This window comes from Podarcis vaucheri (genome assembly GCF_965113315.1).
Source record: "Podarcis vaucheri genome assembly, chromosome: 6".
Classification (NCBI taxonomy): Eukaryota; Metazoa; Chordata; class Lepidosauria; order Squamata; family Lacertidae; genus Podarcis; species Podarcis vaucheri.
Window position 1 is genome coordinate 99,792,082 of NC_138764.1, and position 18,081 is coordinate 99,810,162.

Consider the following 18,081-nt stretch of genomic DNA (forward strand, 5'->3'; position numbering starts at 1 on the left):
GTGGATAAAGACAAAGGCATAATGTTATCCACTGTTTGAATGAGCAAAGAATGAAACTTCTGACTATACCCATTGTACTAATTTACAATTAAACTATTATTTACACAGTTGCATGAAGTTGTTTTTCGTTAACTTAATTTAACTCTATCTAACAAATACAGTGGTACCCCAGGTTAAGTACTTAATTCATTCCGGAGGTCCGTTCTTAACCTGAAACTGTTCTTAACCTGAAGTACCACTTAGCTAATGGGGCCTCCTGCTGCCGCTGCGCTGCCGGAGCATGATTTCCGTTCTCACCCTGAAGCAAAGTTCTTTACCCGAGGTACTATTTCTGGGTTAGAGGAGTCTATAACCTGAAGCATATGTGACCTGAAGCGTATGTAACCCGAGGTACCACTGTACTTTATATTGCATGGCTCATTCAATGCTAGCCAGATGTTTAACTGAGAATCAGTCACAGTCAGTTCATTCTTTGAAAAATTGGACTTTAGAGCTGTGTTGCCCACAAAATGGCAACTAGACATTCCATTTTGGTGACTGTAACCGTGGTTAAAGGAGCCATGTGGCATCTAACTTATAAAGCTGAGTTTCTAAAACTGCTATGGGCATCTGATTGGTCACTATCAGAACAAAATTCTGGATTAAATGGGCCTTTGGCTTGACCCAGCAAGGCTTTTCTTGTGTTCTTATACAGCTAAATAATAAATATCAAAGTGAACAGCATACTTAGTTCTTAAGAAATATACCGTATTTTTCGCTCTATAAGGCGCACCAGACCACAAGACGCACCTAGTTTTTGGAGGAGGAAAACAAGAAAAAAAATATTCTGAATCTCAGAAGCCAGAACAGCAAGAGGGATCACTGCGCAGTGAAAGCAGCAATCCCTCTTGCTGTTCTGGCTTCTGGGATAGCTGCGCCGCCTGCATTCGCTCCATAAGACGCACACACATTTCCCCTTACTTTTTAGGAGGGAAAAAGTGAGTCTTATAGAGCAAAAAATACGGTAACTCTCTCCAAATCAGGCAACAGACTTACTTCCTCCTTAACCAAGTCCCCTATCAACAACTCCACCTCATCCTAACTGAGCATCATTTCACTTGTCCTAACGCAGCCCACCATCGATACCTTCTCCATCCAGAAAAGCATTGCTCAAAGTTCTCCCGAAAAGTTGTGATCACCAACAATCCCTTCTGCCAAAAATAAAAAGGAAAACGCATCCTTGAACCCGCGACATTCCCCTTCAGAACTGCCAATGCTGACACAAAGGTCCCCCCAAAAATAGCAGATTCATCAGGACTAGCGACTTAACTCCTGGCACCATCTCCAGCTGCGTAATTCCATTAAAGCCAATAGATGCTCCAGGGCCAAATGTCAGCTCTGCTTCTTGTTGCTCAAAAAAAAAAAAAAGATACAATATAAATAAATAAATAAATAAAAAGCACAATGTTTGCCTACTGAACGCTCTCTATCTAACAGCATCAATGCATCTTTGCAAAAGGTATGTATTACATCTCATGTCAGGATGAGCCCAGATCTGCTAGCGGAGAGACGGCCAAAGCTTTCCGCCATTCCAATAGTCCCCTGCCAAAATATTTGCATCGTTGCTGGAGATCTTAGCGTGATCCAGAGGATATCAAGAAGGCAGGAAGGAAGGTTCTTTGTCACTGTCATCTGAAAATTCCCTAACCTTACACACAGGTCATATAATTGTACAGTGGTACCTCGGGTTACAGACTCTTCAGGTTACAGATGCTTCAGGTTACAGACTCCGCTAACCCAGAAATAGTACCTCGGGTTAAGAACTTTGTTTCAGGATGAGAACAGAAATCACGCAGCGGCGCAGCGGCAGCGGGAGGCCCCATTAGCCAAAGTGGTGCTTCAGGTCAAGAACAGTTTCAGGTTAAGAACGGACCTCCAGAACGAATTAAGTTCTTAACCAGATGTACCACTGTACCAATTATTTGCCCATTTTGATTTTGGAGGTGAACTTTCCCGGTTTACAAGGATGTTCATGCTTTTTCACATCTCTTCTCCACAAATTTTCCCAATCCGACTTGCACTTTTAATGCAAGTTCTCCTCCCCACCCCCCACCCCACACACAATGTGTTCACAGCTTCTTTCTACATCAAAAAGCGATTCCAGCCAACCAGGAGTCACATAGTGAACAAGATGTCATCCCAACACTAAGAGAACCAATCATATCTGACCATGTGCTGACATCATCAATGGCAAACAATGCTTCCTGAACTGACCACATGCCAATCAGGAACATGCAAGCAATTGAGGGCTACATTTTTGTCCTTTTCACAGCAATCACTGAAAAATCACCAAAGGGAGGGGTTTTCAAATACGATATCTTTATTGTCATTGTCCCACAGAGAACAATGAAATTGCAAAATCTACATAAGACATTCCAAAAACCCCTAAAAACTCTGAAACCCCATTTTAAAATACAATATACTACTATAGAGACTCCTTATACTGCGTTTAAAAGCAGAATTGCATTTGGGTAAAAACTGTTTCTCAGGCGGCTAGTCCTGAGATGATGAAATACTGATGAAAATGTTAGTAAATCCCCCCTTTGTTTGTTTGTTGCAATTGTATCCCACCTTTTCCTCCAAATAGCTCAAGGTAGCATCATTGGTCCTCCCCATCCTCATTTTATCATCACAACAACCCTGTGAGGTGGGCTAAGCTGAGAGTGAGCGACTGTGAGCTTCATGGCCAAGTGGGGATTATGAACCCTGGTCTCCCAGGTCCAACACTCTAACCATTGCACCACACTGTCTCTCCCTTCCCCCCTCCATAGTGAGTATGACAACCATTATCTCTCCCATCAGGGATGATGGTTAAGTGGATCTTCACAGTGAGTCTTTGAACAGATGCGAGGGACTGCTGTGAAATGTGATTTTACAAGGGGTCTCCACGCAGTTGTCATAACTCATCAACTAGCCCAGGGTGAGGTCGTGGGATTAAAGTTTGCCCATGATAATTACAGACCAAGTGTCCTTTTTACTACTGGTCTATGTCAGGTTGCTGTCATGAATGAGTGATCTAGGTCACTGTCTCTCATCACACGCAGCAATTTCAAAAACCAGTCCATCGCCTGCTGATTACTTGGCGAAGTTCAAATGCTGTCCAATATTTCAGCAAAACACATCTTTCTTGATTTAAGCAGGATGTCAGCAGGGATCAGAATTCTTCCCTCTTCTCTGCTGGAGTCTGTGTTTTCTTATCCTCTCCTTAGTTTTGACACCCATTCAGATAACTGAATCTGCAGGTGCTTCGTGAGGATTAAGGCCTATTTAGAATTACAGGTCCATCATTTTAATATAGGGCAAAGAGGTGTGGATCTGTTCAAGTTTGAAGGTTTGTTGGTTGGCATCAAAAGGGTTCTTTCTGAGGGTGGTAGCCAAGTTTTACTCAAAGTAAGCCAGTGTTAGAAACTCAGATATATAAGCTACAGTAGGTGCCAACCCTTAAACCAGGGTTACAGTCGCCAAAATGAAACACCTAGCTGCCATTTTTGGGCCAGATGGTCTTATTTTTCAATATGACTTTTTGGTGGCCGACAGCCAGGTGCAAAATGTGCCTGGCAAATTTTGAACACTGGAATCAACCCACAAAAAAAATAAAGAACCCAAGCTAGTAATTTTCAATGACTAAGTAGGAGTAGCACTGGATCCTAATACAATCTGCAAGAGCTCTGCTGAAATCACAGGAAGGTATCTTGCACCTTCATGCCAGAAATATCTACTCCAGTCTTCCCAAACCTGATGACCTCCATATGTTTCAGACGAAAACTCCTATCAGCTCCAGCCAGCATGCTTGGCTAGTCAACTCTGACTCGCAGCATCTCATGAAGCCTTTCCAAACATGAGTATTAACAACATTGCCTGAGGCCACTGTAGAAACAGACGGCAGGTGGCCAGCCAGGAGCAGAATGTTGACTACCTCGCAGGGGTGTAAGCGCTGGGAAAACAGGAGCAGGCTGAAAGGCAGCTTTCGTGACCCAAGTCTTTTGCTAGCCCTGCTATACAGACAGGAATTATTCCAAGAGCATCGACCAGAGGCTGGCAACCTGCAGCCCTCAACAAGCACTTTAGGCCACTGGCAAGTGGAAGTTGTCCCTCCCTCAAAAACAACCTAGCAGGGAGGAAAAGAAAGACAGAGAAGTTGGTGGCCCCCAAGAGATTACTCTCCAAGAGAATGTGGCCCTCGACAGAAGCAGGAAAAGGCTGCTGGCCCCTTAAATAAATGTAATGTGCAACACTACCACATAATAAATGTAATAAATAAATGTAATGTGCAACACTACTACATTGAAGCTGATAAGTGCAAAGTTTTGCAATGCGAGGCCGCATTACTCAATTCCAGTCAAGAGAGGTTTGCAAGACAGAGCCATATTTGACTCACAACAATCCAACAGAGCCAACAAAATTCTCAGAAACATGAGCAAACCCACCACTATGGGATGAGTGAATTATTCCTTCAAAGCCAACAGCTTTGATGTCACCACTCCTCTTCCTTGCGTCCAAGTTCGATTGAATAAAGGAATGTGCTGCTGACCAGATGTCTGCTGCCTGGAGTCGATGACACCAGCACTCAATGATCTGCATAGAACAGACTTTATCTGGAGCCCCTTTTCTCCTTCCCCTATGATGAGCTGTGATCTCATCTAGGTGACCAAGCAGTGGATTTTTTTTCTTTAAAAATGAAGTTAGTTGTTATTGTTTTCCCTCTAGGTCCACGGTTCTCAATGTGGGACACACGCCCCACAAGGGTGCAATGTGATTTTTAAGGGGGGCAATTCGAGAATGAGTTATTAACAGTGAATGGCCTTTTAGGCTTCCTACGTGTGAATAGGAGCTCACTTTTTGAATAATAAGAATAATATGTCAAGGTGGGCGCATCAGGGTTTTAGAGATACAGTGGTACCTCCGGTTACATACGCTTCAGGTTACAGAAGCTTCAGGTCTGTACAGACTCCGCTAACCCAGAAATAGTACCTCGGGTTAAGAACTTTGCTTCAGGATGAGAACAAAAATTGTGGTCCGGTGGCGCGGTGGCAGTGGGAGGCCCCATTAGCTAAAGTGGTGCTTCAGGTTAAGAACAGTTTCAGGTTAAGAACAGACCTCCAGAATGAATTAAGTTCTTAAACCGAGGTACCACTGTACTTAGGTGGGGCATGGGTAAAAAAAATGTTGGGAACCACTGCTCTAAGGCTATTGATGTTCCATTGTTGTTGTTGTTGTTGTTGTTGTTGTTGTTGTTGTTTATATGCCACCCACCTGACTGGGTTGCCCCAGTCTGGGCGGCTCCCAACAAAATATTAAAAACACAGTAAAACATCAACCAATACAATAGTTTTATCTGTTTGACATCTGATGGGAGAGCGTTCCACGGGGAGGATGCCCCTGCTGGGAAGGCCCTCTGCAGTGAGGGAACCACCAGAAGGCCCTCAGTGCTGGACCTCAGCATCCGGGCTGAGCGATGGGGGTGGAGACGCTCCTTCAGGTATACAAGGCCAAAGCCATTAAGGGCTTTAAAGGTCAGCACCAACACTTTGAATTGTGCTCGGAAACATACCAGGAGCCAGTGCAGATCCTTTTGGACCGGGGTTATATGGTCCTGGTGGCTGCTCCCAGCTGCCGCATTCTGTATTAGCTGTAGTTTCCGAGTCACCTTCAAAGGTAGCCCCAAAGGTAGAGTGCATTGCAGTAGTCCAAGTGGGAGATAACCAGAGCATGCACCACCCTGGCAAGGCAGTCCGTGGGCAGGTAGGGTTTCAGCTGGTGTACCAGATGAAGCTGGTAAACAACCACCCCGGAAACAGAATTAACCTGAGCCTCCATGGACATGTTCATTGGTTTCATCACAACTCTTCTTGGTGTCTAAGTTCAATTTAATAAAGCAATGTGCCACCAGATGAAATGAGCTCCCATGACCTACAAAGTTTAGGGATCCCTGAACCAGATACTGTGATCTGCCCCCTTTTGCCATTGGTTCAAGATCCTAGTTACGACCTACCACGCGCCAGGTGCAACAGACCTGAGAAACCATCTCCACGCCTAACGTTCCACCATTGGAGCCTTTAAGTTTCAGGGTGGTATCCCTGCTGCATTCACCATCTATGCACCAAGTTAGGACTGCAGAGAAGTTTGTTTGATAGTGGCTGGACCTCTCAGCATTGCGACCTTCTTCCCGCAGCGACTCCCCAAAGCCCAAATGTGACAACAAAGGCAAGTGTGCAAAAATGAAGTAACCGCGTGGAATATTCTTTCCAGGACTGTCCCACTTTGGACGGCAGGTTGGGGAACTAGAACCACAGAATTGTAGAGTTGGAAGGGACCGCAAGGGTCATCTAGTCCAACTCCCTGCAAGGCAGGAATTTCAGCTAAAGCATCCATGGCAGATGTCCATCCAACCTCTGCTTAAAAACCTCCAACGAAGGAGAGTCCACAACCTTGTGAAGGAGACTGTCCCACTGTCAAACAGCTCTTACCATCAGAAAGTTTTTCCTGATGTTTAGTCGGAATCTCCTTTCTTCTAACTTGAAGCCATTGGCCTCCAGAGCAGGAGAAAACGGAGATCTTTGGATGAAGGGAGGTATACACATTTAATAAAGAAATAACCTGGAAGGGCCCTTTTCCCAGGTTGGGCCCAAACCTGATCCTGGACTCACAGCCCTTCCAAAGCCCTTTCTCAGAAACATGAATATTCCAGTTACCTCAAGAGTGGGGAACCCATGACCCTCCCGGTGTTGCTGAACTACAACTCCCATCAGCCCCTGCAAGCATGTCCAATGGGCAGGAGTGATGGGGGTTACGATACGATATGATACGATGATACAGTAATCTTTATTGTCATTGTCCCATACAGAACAATGAAATTGAAAAAATCTACATCAGACATTCAAAAACCAACAAGCCTGATATCCCAGCCTGGTTAGCCCCCTAAAAACTCTGATACCCCATAATTAAATACAATATACTCCCATAGAGACTACCTTATCTTGTAGTTTAGCGACACCTGGAGAGTCAAAGGTCCCCCACTCCTGATATGGAAGAACCACAGGTTCTTAATTTTTGCTCTTTCTGGTTCTTAGGTGGCATAAAATCACAAAGGCCCTGAAAATGTATATACAATGCCCCCTCTTTTTTTCATAGTTTAAAACTTGAATATATGCAAGTTTTGAACATAAATGCATATAGAACGTACTCTTGTTCTGAATTTCTCCACTGCCACTAAGACTTTTCCCCCACCAACCGTTGAAAGCAAAAGCACCACCTAAAAATTCATAAATAGTACCTACAACTCTCCCCACCCTCCCCAAGATCAGCGATATTTCGGAGCAGGAGGGGGGAATGCTCAAAGCCTTTGTGAGTAATTCCATTTCAGCAGATTTTCAATGCCATTTAAATAAAAAGATCCCCCCCAAGTGACCACACGCCGACAGAACACATCTCATATTATCTCCAGGTTTTAAGAACAGGCCAAAAAAGAGTTCTATGGGTCCGTGGGAATGATAAATGAAAGCAGCTCTGGCCAAAATCCATAAAAAACCCCTTTCCATTTCAGCAAGCCTTCAGATTGCAGTGCTATGCATGTTGCCTTTAAGTCCAATGAACATAAAGGGGCTCGTTTCTGTATAACCGTGCATAGGACTGAATTGTTAGCCATTTTCACCTGTCCCCATACAAGACACCCATTGATGTTGATTCATACCCGACAAAGTACAAATCTTACTTATACCTGTCAATATAGCTAGAACGGAACGGCTGTGCTGCACGTAAATGAGTGGCAATTTTACTAAGTGCATCGCAAAAGCAACCTATGCTTGATTAATCATCGCATTTTCAGTTGTATCCCCTGCCCGTCTTTTCTATAATTTGATATATATTTTTTTAAAAAAGAAACACGCACATGCTTCTTGCAGCTGAGCAATTATATCCATGCAGCCATCCCTTGAAGGACTGGTGTGTCAACATCTGCCTTTTGTCCCTGAATTTCCCCTCTCTGCTCCCGATGAGAAAGCTCCCAGCTCCAATTTGCTTTCCCTTTCTAGAGCCATCTCTCCAGTATCTCCAACGTCAACAGTGCAAGGAGGGGAAGCAGGCAACCAAGATGTCTTAGCTGTGCAGCCTTGCAGTTCGAGCATCAGATAGAGGAGCTGGATCTATTCTAAAAGCAGGCAGGGGAGTAGGAGAAATGAAGGGGATGATGAGAGAGAAAGCCATGGAGGGGTGAGATATAGTTGGGTCTGTGTACCATTCAGCCCGAGATAGTGCTACGGTGAGACTACGCCAAGGCAGGAGCAAAGCAGTGAGCAATTCTGCTCCACAGATTTGAGCCAAAAGGGAATCGCATCTGCTGTACATACGGACATTCAACATACAAGTCCTTGCTCCTTTGCACATGGGACAAAAGGATGGAGCATTTGCTCCACACTAAAATTGGGAAGAAAAAGACACTGTGTTCCAGCAGGCATAATCTTGGGCAAAAATGGGACTGGGGTTTTATCCCTGCAGCTACCTAGGCCCAACCAGTTGTATAAAAGCTCCCCATCAGAAGAGAAACAGTTTCCCCATCTGTACATTGGGACCAGTGGCGAGGATGATAATAGAGCCTGGCAGAGGCTGGGCAGCATCATCATAAGAATCCCAAAATGCTGTCTCAACAGTAACTTTGATTTACTGCATGAAGCCCTTGGGGAGACGGTACACGGCAAGTCATCCCCCCCCCCCCTTGCAATTATTCCTCCAACTGTTTGCAAAGAAAGTAACATGACTGATAGCAGGTAGCTGTCATTTGGCTGAAAGCGGCGGGGAGGGGAGATGAAGAAACAAGCAAACAGGCTCTGAAATGAAATGAACATTTATCCACTAGAGCAGGCCAGCCACCCTGCCAGAGGCAGCTTGACGTGTGTCTTTATCGGAGAGAAATACAAAAACAGGGAAAGTTGGCGATGCCCAATTCTGGGATCTTGCCTTTGAGATGATGGAGCTGAATAACCCAAGGTCCTGAATAACCCAAAAAACTAACTGCAATCCAATCTTGCACTCCCCTGAGCCTACCGCTGCAAACAGTCTGCCATCACAACATACAGTAGCAATGAGTTCCACAGGTAACTGATGCATTGTACAAAGCACTATTCCCTTTCGTTTTGTTTCTTTAGATACACAGCTTACCACTTTCAATGGATGGCTCCCTGATTTGTTTGGGTTTTCTTTGTTTTGTTTTGTTTTTAGATTAGCGAGAGGGTGAGTCATTTTTTCTACCCTTTCCGTCTCTTCCTCCTCACCCCCCTCCCCGGTTGTTGCTACATCTCTCACCTTTTTTCTGTTTTTACCCAATGATGGATCGATGGCTAAGCAAAGCTTAATGGACACGTGTCTCCCCAACCCCCACCCCTGCAAGCAAAGCAGCCTGGCGCCAGAATCGAGGCCCAAAACTAACTGGTTATGGCAGGGTTTTTTTTGGTTTTGTGTTGTTGTTTTTAAGAGTAGCAAACTGGCGAGTAACCCTACCGCGCAAACAGCAGGGGAAACTGGCACAAATCGGTGCACGGTAAGGGATGGGAAATAGGTAGCAGTGCCTTGCCTATTCATCTCTTTGCAGCTTGCAGATACAGCTTGCAGATAGCACTTCCGTCCAGATACAGCCAAGAGAAAAAGGTAGGATGGGAGAGAGAGGGGGGGGCTATGGTGGGCGATCTCCAAGGATGGACGGCAGAAGGGTAGGTGGCTAGGCAGATATTTTCAACGGGAGATCTCCCGACTAGGTGCCTAGGTGGACTGAACGATAGATGGAAGGAATGGCACAGCGACGGATGGAGAAGAGGAAGAGGGAGGGATGCTGCTGTAGAAAAAGGTTGGGAATGCTGCAAGGAGAATAAATGGAGGTGGATGGAGAAGGGGGAATTGGCTGGGAGGAAGGAATCCTAGATGGAGGGGCCCGTGGCTGGAGGGGGCAGGATTGGAAGGAGGGTTTTCAAAGGGTTATCGATTAAAGGGGTGCGGGCGCCCTTCGGCTTGCCAGAAGAGATGTGGAGGCAGCGGAGATGGAATGGAGAGGTGGTCCTACGCGGCTGGAGCGGTGGTGGGTCTTAAAGCGGCGGCTCCCACCACCACCCCCCCCAGTTGAGACCACTACCACCACCTCCCGCCCGTCCGCCGGCTCCCTTTACTCACACGTAAGCGTGGTAAATGAACGCCCAGCCTCGGGGCCTCTCGAGCACGTTGTAGAGGAAATTCTGGAGCTTGCGGTAGAAGGCGTTCCTCTTGGGCGGCTTGCCGGAGACGGCCGAGCGGGGCTTGCTGAGGATGGAGCCGCGCTTGCTGCCGCCCTCGGGGCCGGCGATGAGCAGCGCGCCGTCGCGGGTGGAGTCCGGCGCGCCGGGATCGAGACCCACGAAGCCCACCTTGAGCTTCTTCTCGCCCGACGCGCTCGGGTACACGCCTCCGTTGCGCGATTTCTGCACCATCCTGCTTTGGTGGGGGGTGGGGGTTGGCGATGGGGCGGCGATGGGGGGGAAGGATGGGGAGGGGGGGTCTCAGAGGGGCTGCGAGGGGGGAGCAGGAGGAGGGTGAGGAGGGCGGAGGGGCTGCCCCGGTCCGGATGGGGGCCGTGGCATGGCGGGGGTTGCGGGGCGCGGGGAGCGGTCGGCGAGGAAGAGGCGCGGAGGAGGGAGGAGGAAGAAGAGCGGGCGCTGCGGCGGAGGATGCCGCAGCTTCCCCGCGCTGGCGAAGGAGCCGGAGGAGCGGAGGGGAGGGAGGCGGCGGCGGGTGGCCGGGAGGGGGAGCGGCGTGGAGGGAAAGCGAGAAGGAGCTTCTGCAATCTGGGCAGCCCACTCTCCGCCTGCTTTTGGCGCAGCTCCGCCCCGACGCCGGCGGTGCCTCCCCGCGCCCCCTCCCTTAACCCTTCCTGCGCCTCTCTCGGGCTGCCGGCAGCCTTGGCAACGGCGCAGGCGGGGGGGGGGGCGGGGGAATCACACCATCAAAATATTCTATTCAAATATACCGTCGATATTTGAATAAAATATTGGGGGGCCCAGGTAAGGCTCTCCCCGCATGATCGATCAGGCGTCCATGCACACCATCTGAATGGCAATGCCAATCAACTTGGGGGGGGTAGCCCCTTCAAATATTTTATTTTGGGGTGGCAAAGGAACCGTTGCGCATCATCCAACTGCTAGGGGTCAAGGTCTCTTGCCCCAGTCCAATAAAGTCCCCCCCCACTCCGTTGATGGGCAAATGATATGGGTACACCACGTCATGTGATCAGTTGTTCAGGGCTGAGCTTACCTGGTTTCCCCTCCCCCCAATATTTGATTCCAGTTGGCACCCCTGGACCTCGGCCCCTAAGTGTTGGTTCCTATGCACAGAATAATAGAATTGTAGTGTCGGAAGGGACCCTAGGGTCATCTAGTCCAACCCGTTGCAATTCAGGAATATTTTGCCCAGTGTGGAACTCGAACCCACGACCCTGAGATTAAGAGCCTCATGCTCTACCAACTGAGATTGCGGTGGTCCCTTCCGACTCTACAATTTTGTGAACACAAAGCACAATCCTCCAACGACCTTATTCAAAGAAACCAGAACCTGGGTTCTGCAGAACTGACACTCGACCTTAGGTCGCAAGGGAGAAACATGCTAAGAAGAAGAAGAAGAAGAGTTTGGATTTGAAAAAGTGCTTTATCACTACCCTAAGGAGTCTCAAAGCAGCTAACATTCTCCTTTCCCTTCCTCCCCCACAACAAACACACTGTGAGGTGAGTGGGGCTGAGAGACTTCAGAGAAGTGTGACTGGCCCAAGGTCACCCAGCAGCTGCATGTGGAGGAGCGGGGAAGCGAACCCGGTTCTCCAGATTACGAGTCCACCGCTCTTAACCACTACACCACACTGGAAGGCATGCTTGGCAAATCCACACTGTGATCAACTCCCACCCGAAAAACAATGTCCCCGCTGTGGAAGGACGCGTGGATCCAGAATTGGCCTCCACAGTCACTTACGGACTCACTGTTAAATCCGAGTTTATGGAAGACAATCTTACTCAGCTATGAGTGATCGCCAAAGAAGAAGAAGAATAGTCCAACAATCTGACCACAACACCAACTGTAGACCTGTGACCAGTGTAATAAATTTTTTATAATAAATTTTTATTTATACCCCGCCCTTCCCGGTGAAGAAGAAGAAGAAGAAGAAGAAGAAGAAGAAGAAGAAGAAGAAGAAGAATGCAGAACTGGGCTGTGATTAAGCATACTTATGCACAAAGCTGCAAAAGACAGAAGAACAAACCCATATATTGTGCCGAAAAGATATTTTTAAGACAAAACCTGCTGTACAGTGGTACCTCGGGTTAAGTACTTAATTCGTTCTGGAGGTCCATTCTTAACCTGAAACTGTTCTTAACCTGAAGCACCACTATAGCTAATGGGGCCTCCTGCTGTCGCTGCACCACCAGAGCACGATTTCTGTTCTTATCCTGAAGCAAAGTTCTTAACCTGAAGCACTATTTCTGGGTTAGCGGAGTCTGTAACCTGAAGTGTATGTAACCTGAGGTACCACTGTATTCAAAATAATCCTGAGGAAGTCCCTGCATTGGTAGAATATAATTGCAAGCTTTGAGATGCAAGGTGCTTCCTCAAAGCTACAGCAGATAAAACATAAAGCCGGTGCAATTGTGAATCGATGGCTTTTTTAAAAATGCAAAAGGGGCCCGGCAGTTTCTTCTCTTGGCCCAGCTGAGTTGACAAAGGTAACAAGCAAGCTTTCCAGCAGCACAAAACTTTGGTTCAGAGCGCCACAACTGGCAAAGCTGGCATCAGGAAGCAACAAGTGAAATAACAAGCCATAAAGAGCTTTCAATAGACAAATAAAACATCAAACCATTATGGGCTTTCAGTAAACCCCAAATTTCATGTGGCATTGCCTTCCTGAAATAACATATTACTTAACCTTATGCCAGTGGCAAAACTAACCGTTGCAAAGCGTCGGAGGACTCTGATTGAAGAGCTGTTCTTGGACTGGCACCAACAGATATGTAGTCTAGCGCTAATGGAAAAATTAATATCTCAGTGATGGGCACACTGCAAGAATCCAAACACAGACAACTTCTCTGCTGTTTGGTTCTCCTTTATTAGTCATGATAAAAAGAAATATGGATTCTGGACTTCTCGTCCCCAAGGACAATTGTGGGACAATAAGGTGATGTGAAAGGGGATGGTTTGATGTGCCTTCTCTACCTGTAATCATCCTCAGTTGCTTTCTGTTTCTTGTGTTATCTTGTATTTGACAGTTCTAGCCTTAATAAGCCTTCCTACCGATATTCTGGGGGCAGAAAACATACTGTACTTTGTGTACAGTACTCTGGTTAGGAGGCCAGGTTTGGAGATAAGCTTCACATTTAAAAAACAATAAATATCAAGAATTTAATACCTGAGTTCTTTAAGAACTCTCTGGTGAATGTCAATTTGGCCCCAGCATCTTGACAATTTTCATTTAATCAATTTGTATCAATCTCTGAAAGGTGTATTTGTTTTATTTATTTTTTGCTTTAGCATCAATAAATACTTGTCCTGGAATATGCAAGAGAAAGCTTCATCTTTTGTCATCTTTGTTGTACAAAGGGCTCATCTACACTTGTCCCGTGTCTAGAAAGCACAAGTCTGAACTGTTTTCCACTCGTCCCACACTTTCTAAGCACAAGTCCAAGAGATTTTACCTTTCCCCACTGCTTTCCTCCAGAAAAGCCACTCTTTAGTGCTAAATTGGAACAAATAGCAATCCACAGAACAATCAATTCCCATTTGTTCTGATTCAGCACTAAAGAATGGGCTTCCCCTGGGAAAGGCAGCAGGGCAAACAGAGGTGTGGATAAGCCCATTGTTTTTCACATACCCCCCCCAAAAAAAAAAAATGTTGCAAAGGTGGGAGATATCTCTCCGATAGTGTCCACTGGAAAGACTGAGCCAGGTATTTCATTCACTTCTCAATGATTTGCTGCTCCTTCTATAGCACTTACTTTCTCTCTTTTCCATCTAAAAGTCCTCTTTTTCTTTTTTTCTATTATTATTTTTTCCATTTGCAAATGAAAGGGGGAATTAAAGAAGAAGATAAAATAAAGAAAAAAGAAATAATATACAAATAATACTAATAGTAGCAAAAAAACACAACACCTCACAATATTGGCTCACGTTACAGATACAGTAACCATCACTACATGTGTCTTAAGTTAAGCATCTAATATAATATAAGCCCTCTTTATCTTTGAGCAAGTATCCACACAGATTTGACATCTATATGATGCAGGTATGAATGTAGGCAAGGCAGTGAGCTCCTCAAACCAATTGTGCAATATACGGTAGGTGTTTCTTTTTCCAAGCTCCAGGTATAAGTTTCTTAGCAACTATAAAGGCTCACGAAATCCATCTATCAGCGCTTCTGCTTATCAGACCTACTGCCAGCTGGGGCAAGCCCAGAACTGGATGAGGCCTCTGAGGAGGACCTCTAAGCAGCCCTGTCACCTACCAAGTCCAAGCTGTATTACTGTGATGGCCTGGGGCTCGGGCTCAGCCTCGAAACCAGAGGAGTCTCAGTCTGCACCAGATCCTTTGCCTCAGGCATCATCCAAACCAAGTCTGGGGCCTGTTACGTACTGAGTTGAATAGGATCCAAACTGAAGCGGTCTGATTGGTCCTAGAACAATCGGATCCAAATTGCAGCAGTCTGATTGGTCCTAGAACAATAGGATTCAGAATGCAGCAGTCTGATTGGTCCTAGAACAATGCAGCAGTATGATTGGTTGGCAGGAACCACCCAATCATGCTCCAGATATAAGTGAATCCACAACCTGATTGGCTTACAGTAGAATTCCAGAATTAGCCAATCATGTGCAGCCCATTGTGTAAATAATGTATATAAAGCAGATACTGTGAGGGGACTTTCATTCATTCCTCCTCACCACTATGAGCTGAATAAAGAGCATGAAATCACTTTGTGACTCTGAGTATATATCACTGGCAACGAAGGTGGGATTCTTGGCAGGCCTGGCAGTGTTTGACCCAGGCCTCTATCTCTCCGTCGATCCCCGGCCACCACACATAACTCCTGGCCAGGGCCTTCATTCTTACTACCCCTGGGTGTGTCTCGTGTAGTGCATAACAGGGCCTGATTCTGAAGAGTCCCAGTCTGCACAGGTTCCCCTGCAACAAGCACCAGCTGGGCCGAGTCAGGGGCCGGAGCCTGCCCTGGTTCCAGATGCAGGGATTACCTCATTGCCTTCAGCTGGGCCATCACTTACAGCTACTCCACTACCAGTTGGGTCAGGGGAGGCTGAGGCGGCCCCTGGGTCTAGTAACCCACCGACGTCTCCTAAGCTGCAGAGACTAAGGTCTGAGAGAAGGAGAGACCTGAGTACTCGCAGGAGGAGTGCTCGCCTTTGGGTGAAACAGGGAGGTGAATTGCTGGGGGATCAGGACCGGCCACTACCCCAACAAAGATAAAAGGCTGTCTGACCCTGCCCCAGGTTATGGGAGCAACATTGCTGTATGCCAGATCCTGCCTGAAATCCTGTACCTGTCCTTGCCTGCTTTCCTGTCTTGTGTCCTGCCTTGGCCCTGTTGGACTGACTCCTAGCGGAACCTTCGGATTCTGGTCCGGTCCTGGACCGTGTTTCATGAGTTACCCCCGGGCCCAGCACAATTACCTTGTGATGTGACCACCCAGATCTGCTTGGTGTGGCTGCAGATTAAAGGTCCTGACACACCTGGATGGTCTTGCCCTGCAGTGCTGTATCTCTCCAAGCCTCAACCCAAACTTGAAAACAGAGGAGGACATGAGTGGGGAGGCAAGGACTTCTGGAAGGAACACAGTTCACCCACTCTGGATCCCTAGGCAGTCCCTGCCATCCCCACAGACAGCTGCAGGACACAGCAGTAGCCCTTGAGGGCAGAAACAACTTCTCAGAGGTGGTGGAGCGAACAGGTGGGCTGGGCCAGTCCATCTTCAGAAGGCCTTTGCACCTTGCAAATCTCCCCGGCCATTGCTGAGAGTACTGCAGCCAGCTTTCTCACAGGGCTCTGTCCAAGGTGCTGACCACTTCTGCCTCCTCTGAGGCAGGCCCTGGCTGTACCTGCATTTCCCTGCCTTTCCTGGACTTGGCCCGGCCTTCTGAGTAAGTCCTGTTATTATAGCCCATTTCCCCAGTGAGTTTGGCAGAGGGTCAGAACAGGATCCCAAGACCCTGCGAGACCATCCCCAGGACGCCATGAACAGGAAAATTTATCAATTTATCAATTTGCAAAATGTAAAAAAAGGTAAAGGACCCCAGGACGATTAAGTCCAGTCAAAGGTGACTATGAGGTTACAGCGCTCATCTCACTTTCAGACCAAGAGAGCCGGCGTTTGTCTACAGACTTTTCCGGGTTATGTGGCCAGCATGACGAAACCGCTTCTGGCGCAACAAACACTGTGATGGAAACCAGAGCAGCGCACGGAAATGCCCTTTACCTTCCTGCCGCAGCGGTACCTATTTATCTACTTGCACTGGTGTGCTTTTGAACTGCTACGTTGGCTGGAGCTGGGACAGAGCAATGGGAGCTCACTCCGTTGCAGGGATTCAAACCGCCAACCTTCTGATCGGCAAGCCCAAGAGGTTCAGTGGTTTAGACCACAGCACCACCAGCACCAGTCTCTAAAAGCTGTATTTTTTTTTGCTTTAGTGTAGATAAAGACTTGTCCTGGAATATGCAATTTGAAGACAAAGTGCTCGTGAACAGAGGAAGTGATGGAAACCCAGAACAGAAGGGACTTTAAAAGACAATTAGACAAATTCATGGAGAGGGTTCTCAATGGCTACTAACCACAATGGCTATGATCTACCTCCACAGCTGGAGGGAGCAATGCTTTTGAATACCTAATGCTGGAAACCACAGGAGGGGAGAGGGCTCTTGTTCTCAAATCCTGCTTGCGGGTTTCCCACACACATCTGGTTGGCTACTGTGAGACTAGGATACTGGATGGGCCATTGGTCTTATCCAGCAGACTTGTACAGTGGTGCCCCGCAAGACGAATGCCTCGCAAGATGGAAAACAAATCTCCTATGGGCTTGCTTCGCAAGAGGACAATGTCTTGCGAGCTCCTGTGGGTTTTTTCCTCCCCCCCCTTTTTTCTAAGCCGCTAAGCCGCTTATCAGCTGATCCGATCAGCCGATAAGCCGCTAAAAGCCGCTAATAGCGCTAATCCGCTAATCCGTCAATGGGCTTGCTTCGCAAGACGAAAAAACCGCTAGACGAAGAGAATCACAGAACGGATGCTTTTCGTCTTGCGAGGCACCACTGTATTATGTTCTAAAGTCAGTGCCCACCTGACAGCACAAGGCCTCCCATCCCTGGGCCCTACACAGGTGGAAGAACCCAAATCCAAACATTAGCCTGGTCACCTTCCAGGACAAGATCTGAAACCGTTCCACTGGTACACAGCAGCTGCTGATGCAACATGCTTCAACAATTTGGGCTCCTGACCTACTGGACAGCTCTTGCTGGCAATGCAGGACTCTGGTCCCAAAGCAGCAGCAATAATAATAATAATAATAATAATACCCCGCCCATCTTGCTGGGTTTCCCCAGCCACTCTGGGCGGCTTCCAACGGAACACTAAAATAAAATAAACTATTAAACATTAAAAGCTTCCCTGAACAGGGCTGCCTTCAGATGTCTTCTAAAAGTCTGGTAGTTGTTCTTCTCTTTGACATCTGGTGGGAGGGCGTTCCACAGGGTGGGTGCCAGTACCGAGAAGGCCCTCTGCCTGGTTCCCTGTAACTTGGCTTCTCGCAGTGAGGGAACCGCCAGAAGGCCCTCAGCGCTGGACTTCAGTGTCCGGGCAGAACAATGGGGGTAGAGACACTCCTTTTTATATTATTATTATTATTATTATTATTATTATTATTATTATTATTATTTTGCAAATAATAGGTTCCCTGTAACTTGGCTCCTCGCAGTGAGGGAACTGCCAGAAGGCCCTTGGAGCTGGACCTCAGTGTCTGGGTAGGACGATGGGGGTGGAGACGCTTCTTCAGG

At 47.2% G+C, this 18,081-nt stretch overlaps 1 protein-coding gene across 10 annotated transcripts in view; it reads right to left on the minus strand.

Annotated features, from left to right (window-relative positions):
- The window catches only part of KCNQ2 (potassium voltage-gated channel subfamily Q member 2), a 149,982-nt gene extending 139,450 nt beyond the window's left edge, over positions 1-10,532 (minus strand). For 6 of the 10 annotated variants that reach the window (XM_082225917.1, XM_082225913.1, XM_082225915.1 and 3 more), the window contains exon 1: positions 10,195-10,527. In XM_082225917.1, the coding sequence (XP_082082043.1) occupies positions 10,195-10,487 (293 nt within the window). In that variant the 5' untranslated portion in view covers positions 10,488-10,527. Of the gene's footprint in view, positions 1-10,194 lie in introns of all 10 variants that reach the window. The other 4 variants (XM_082225919.1, XM_082225918.1, XM_082225920.1 and 1 more) reach the window with 2 other exon arrangements.
- Between the last annotated feature and the right edge of the window lie 7,549 nt (positions 10,533-18,081).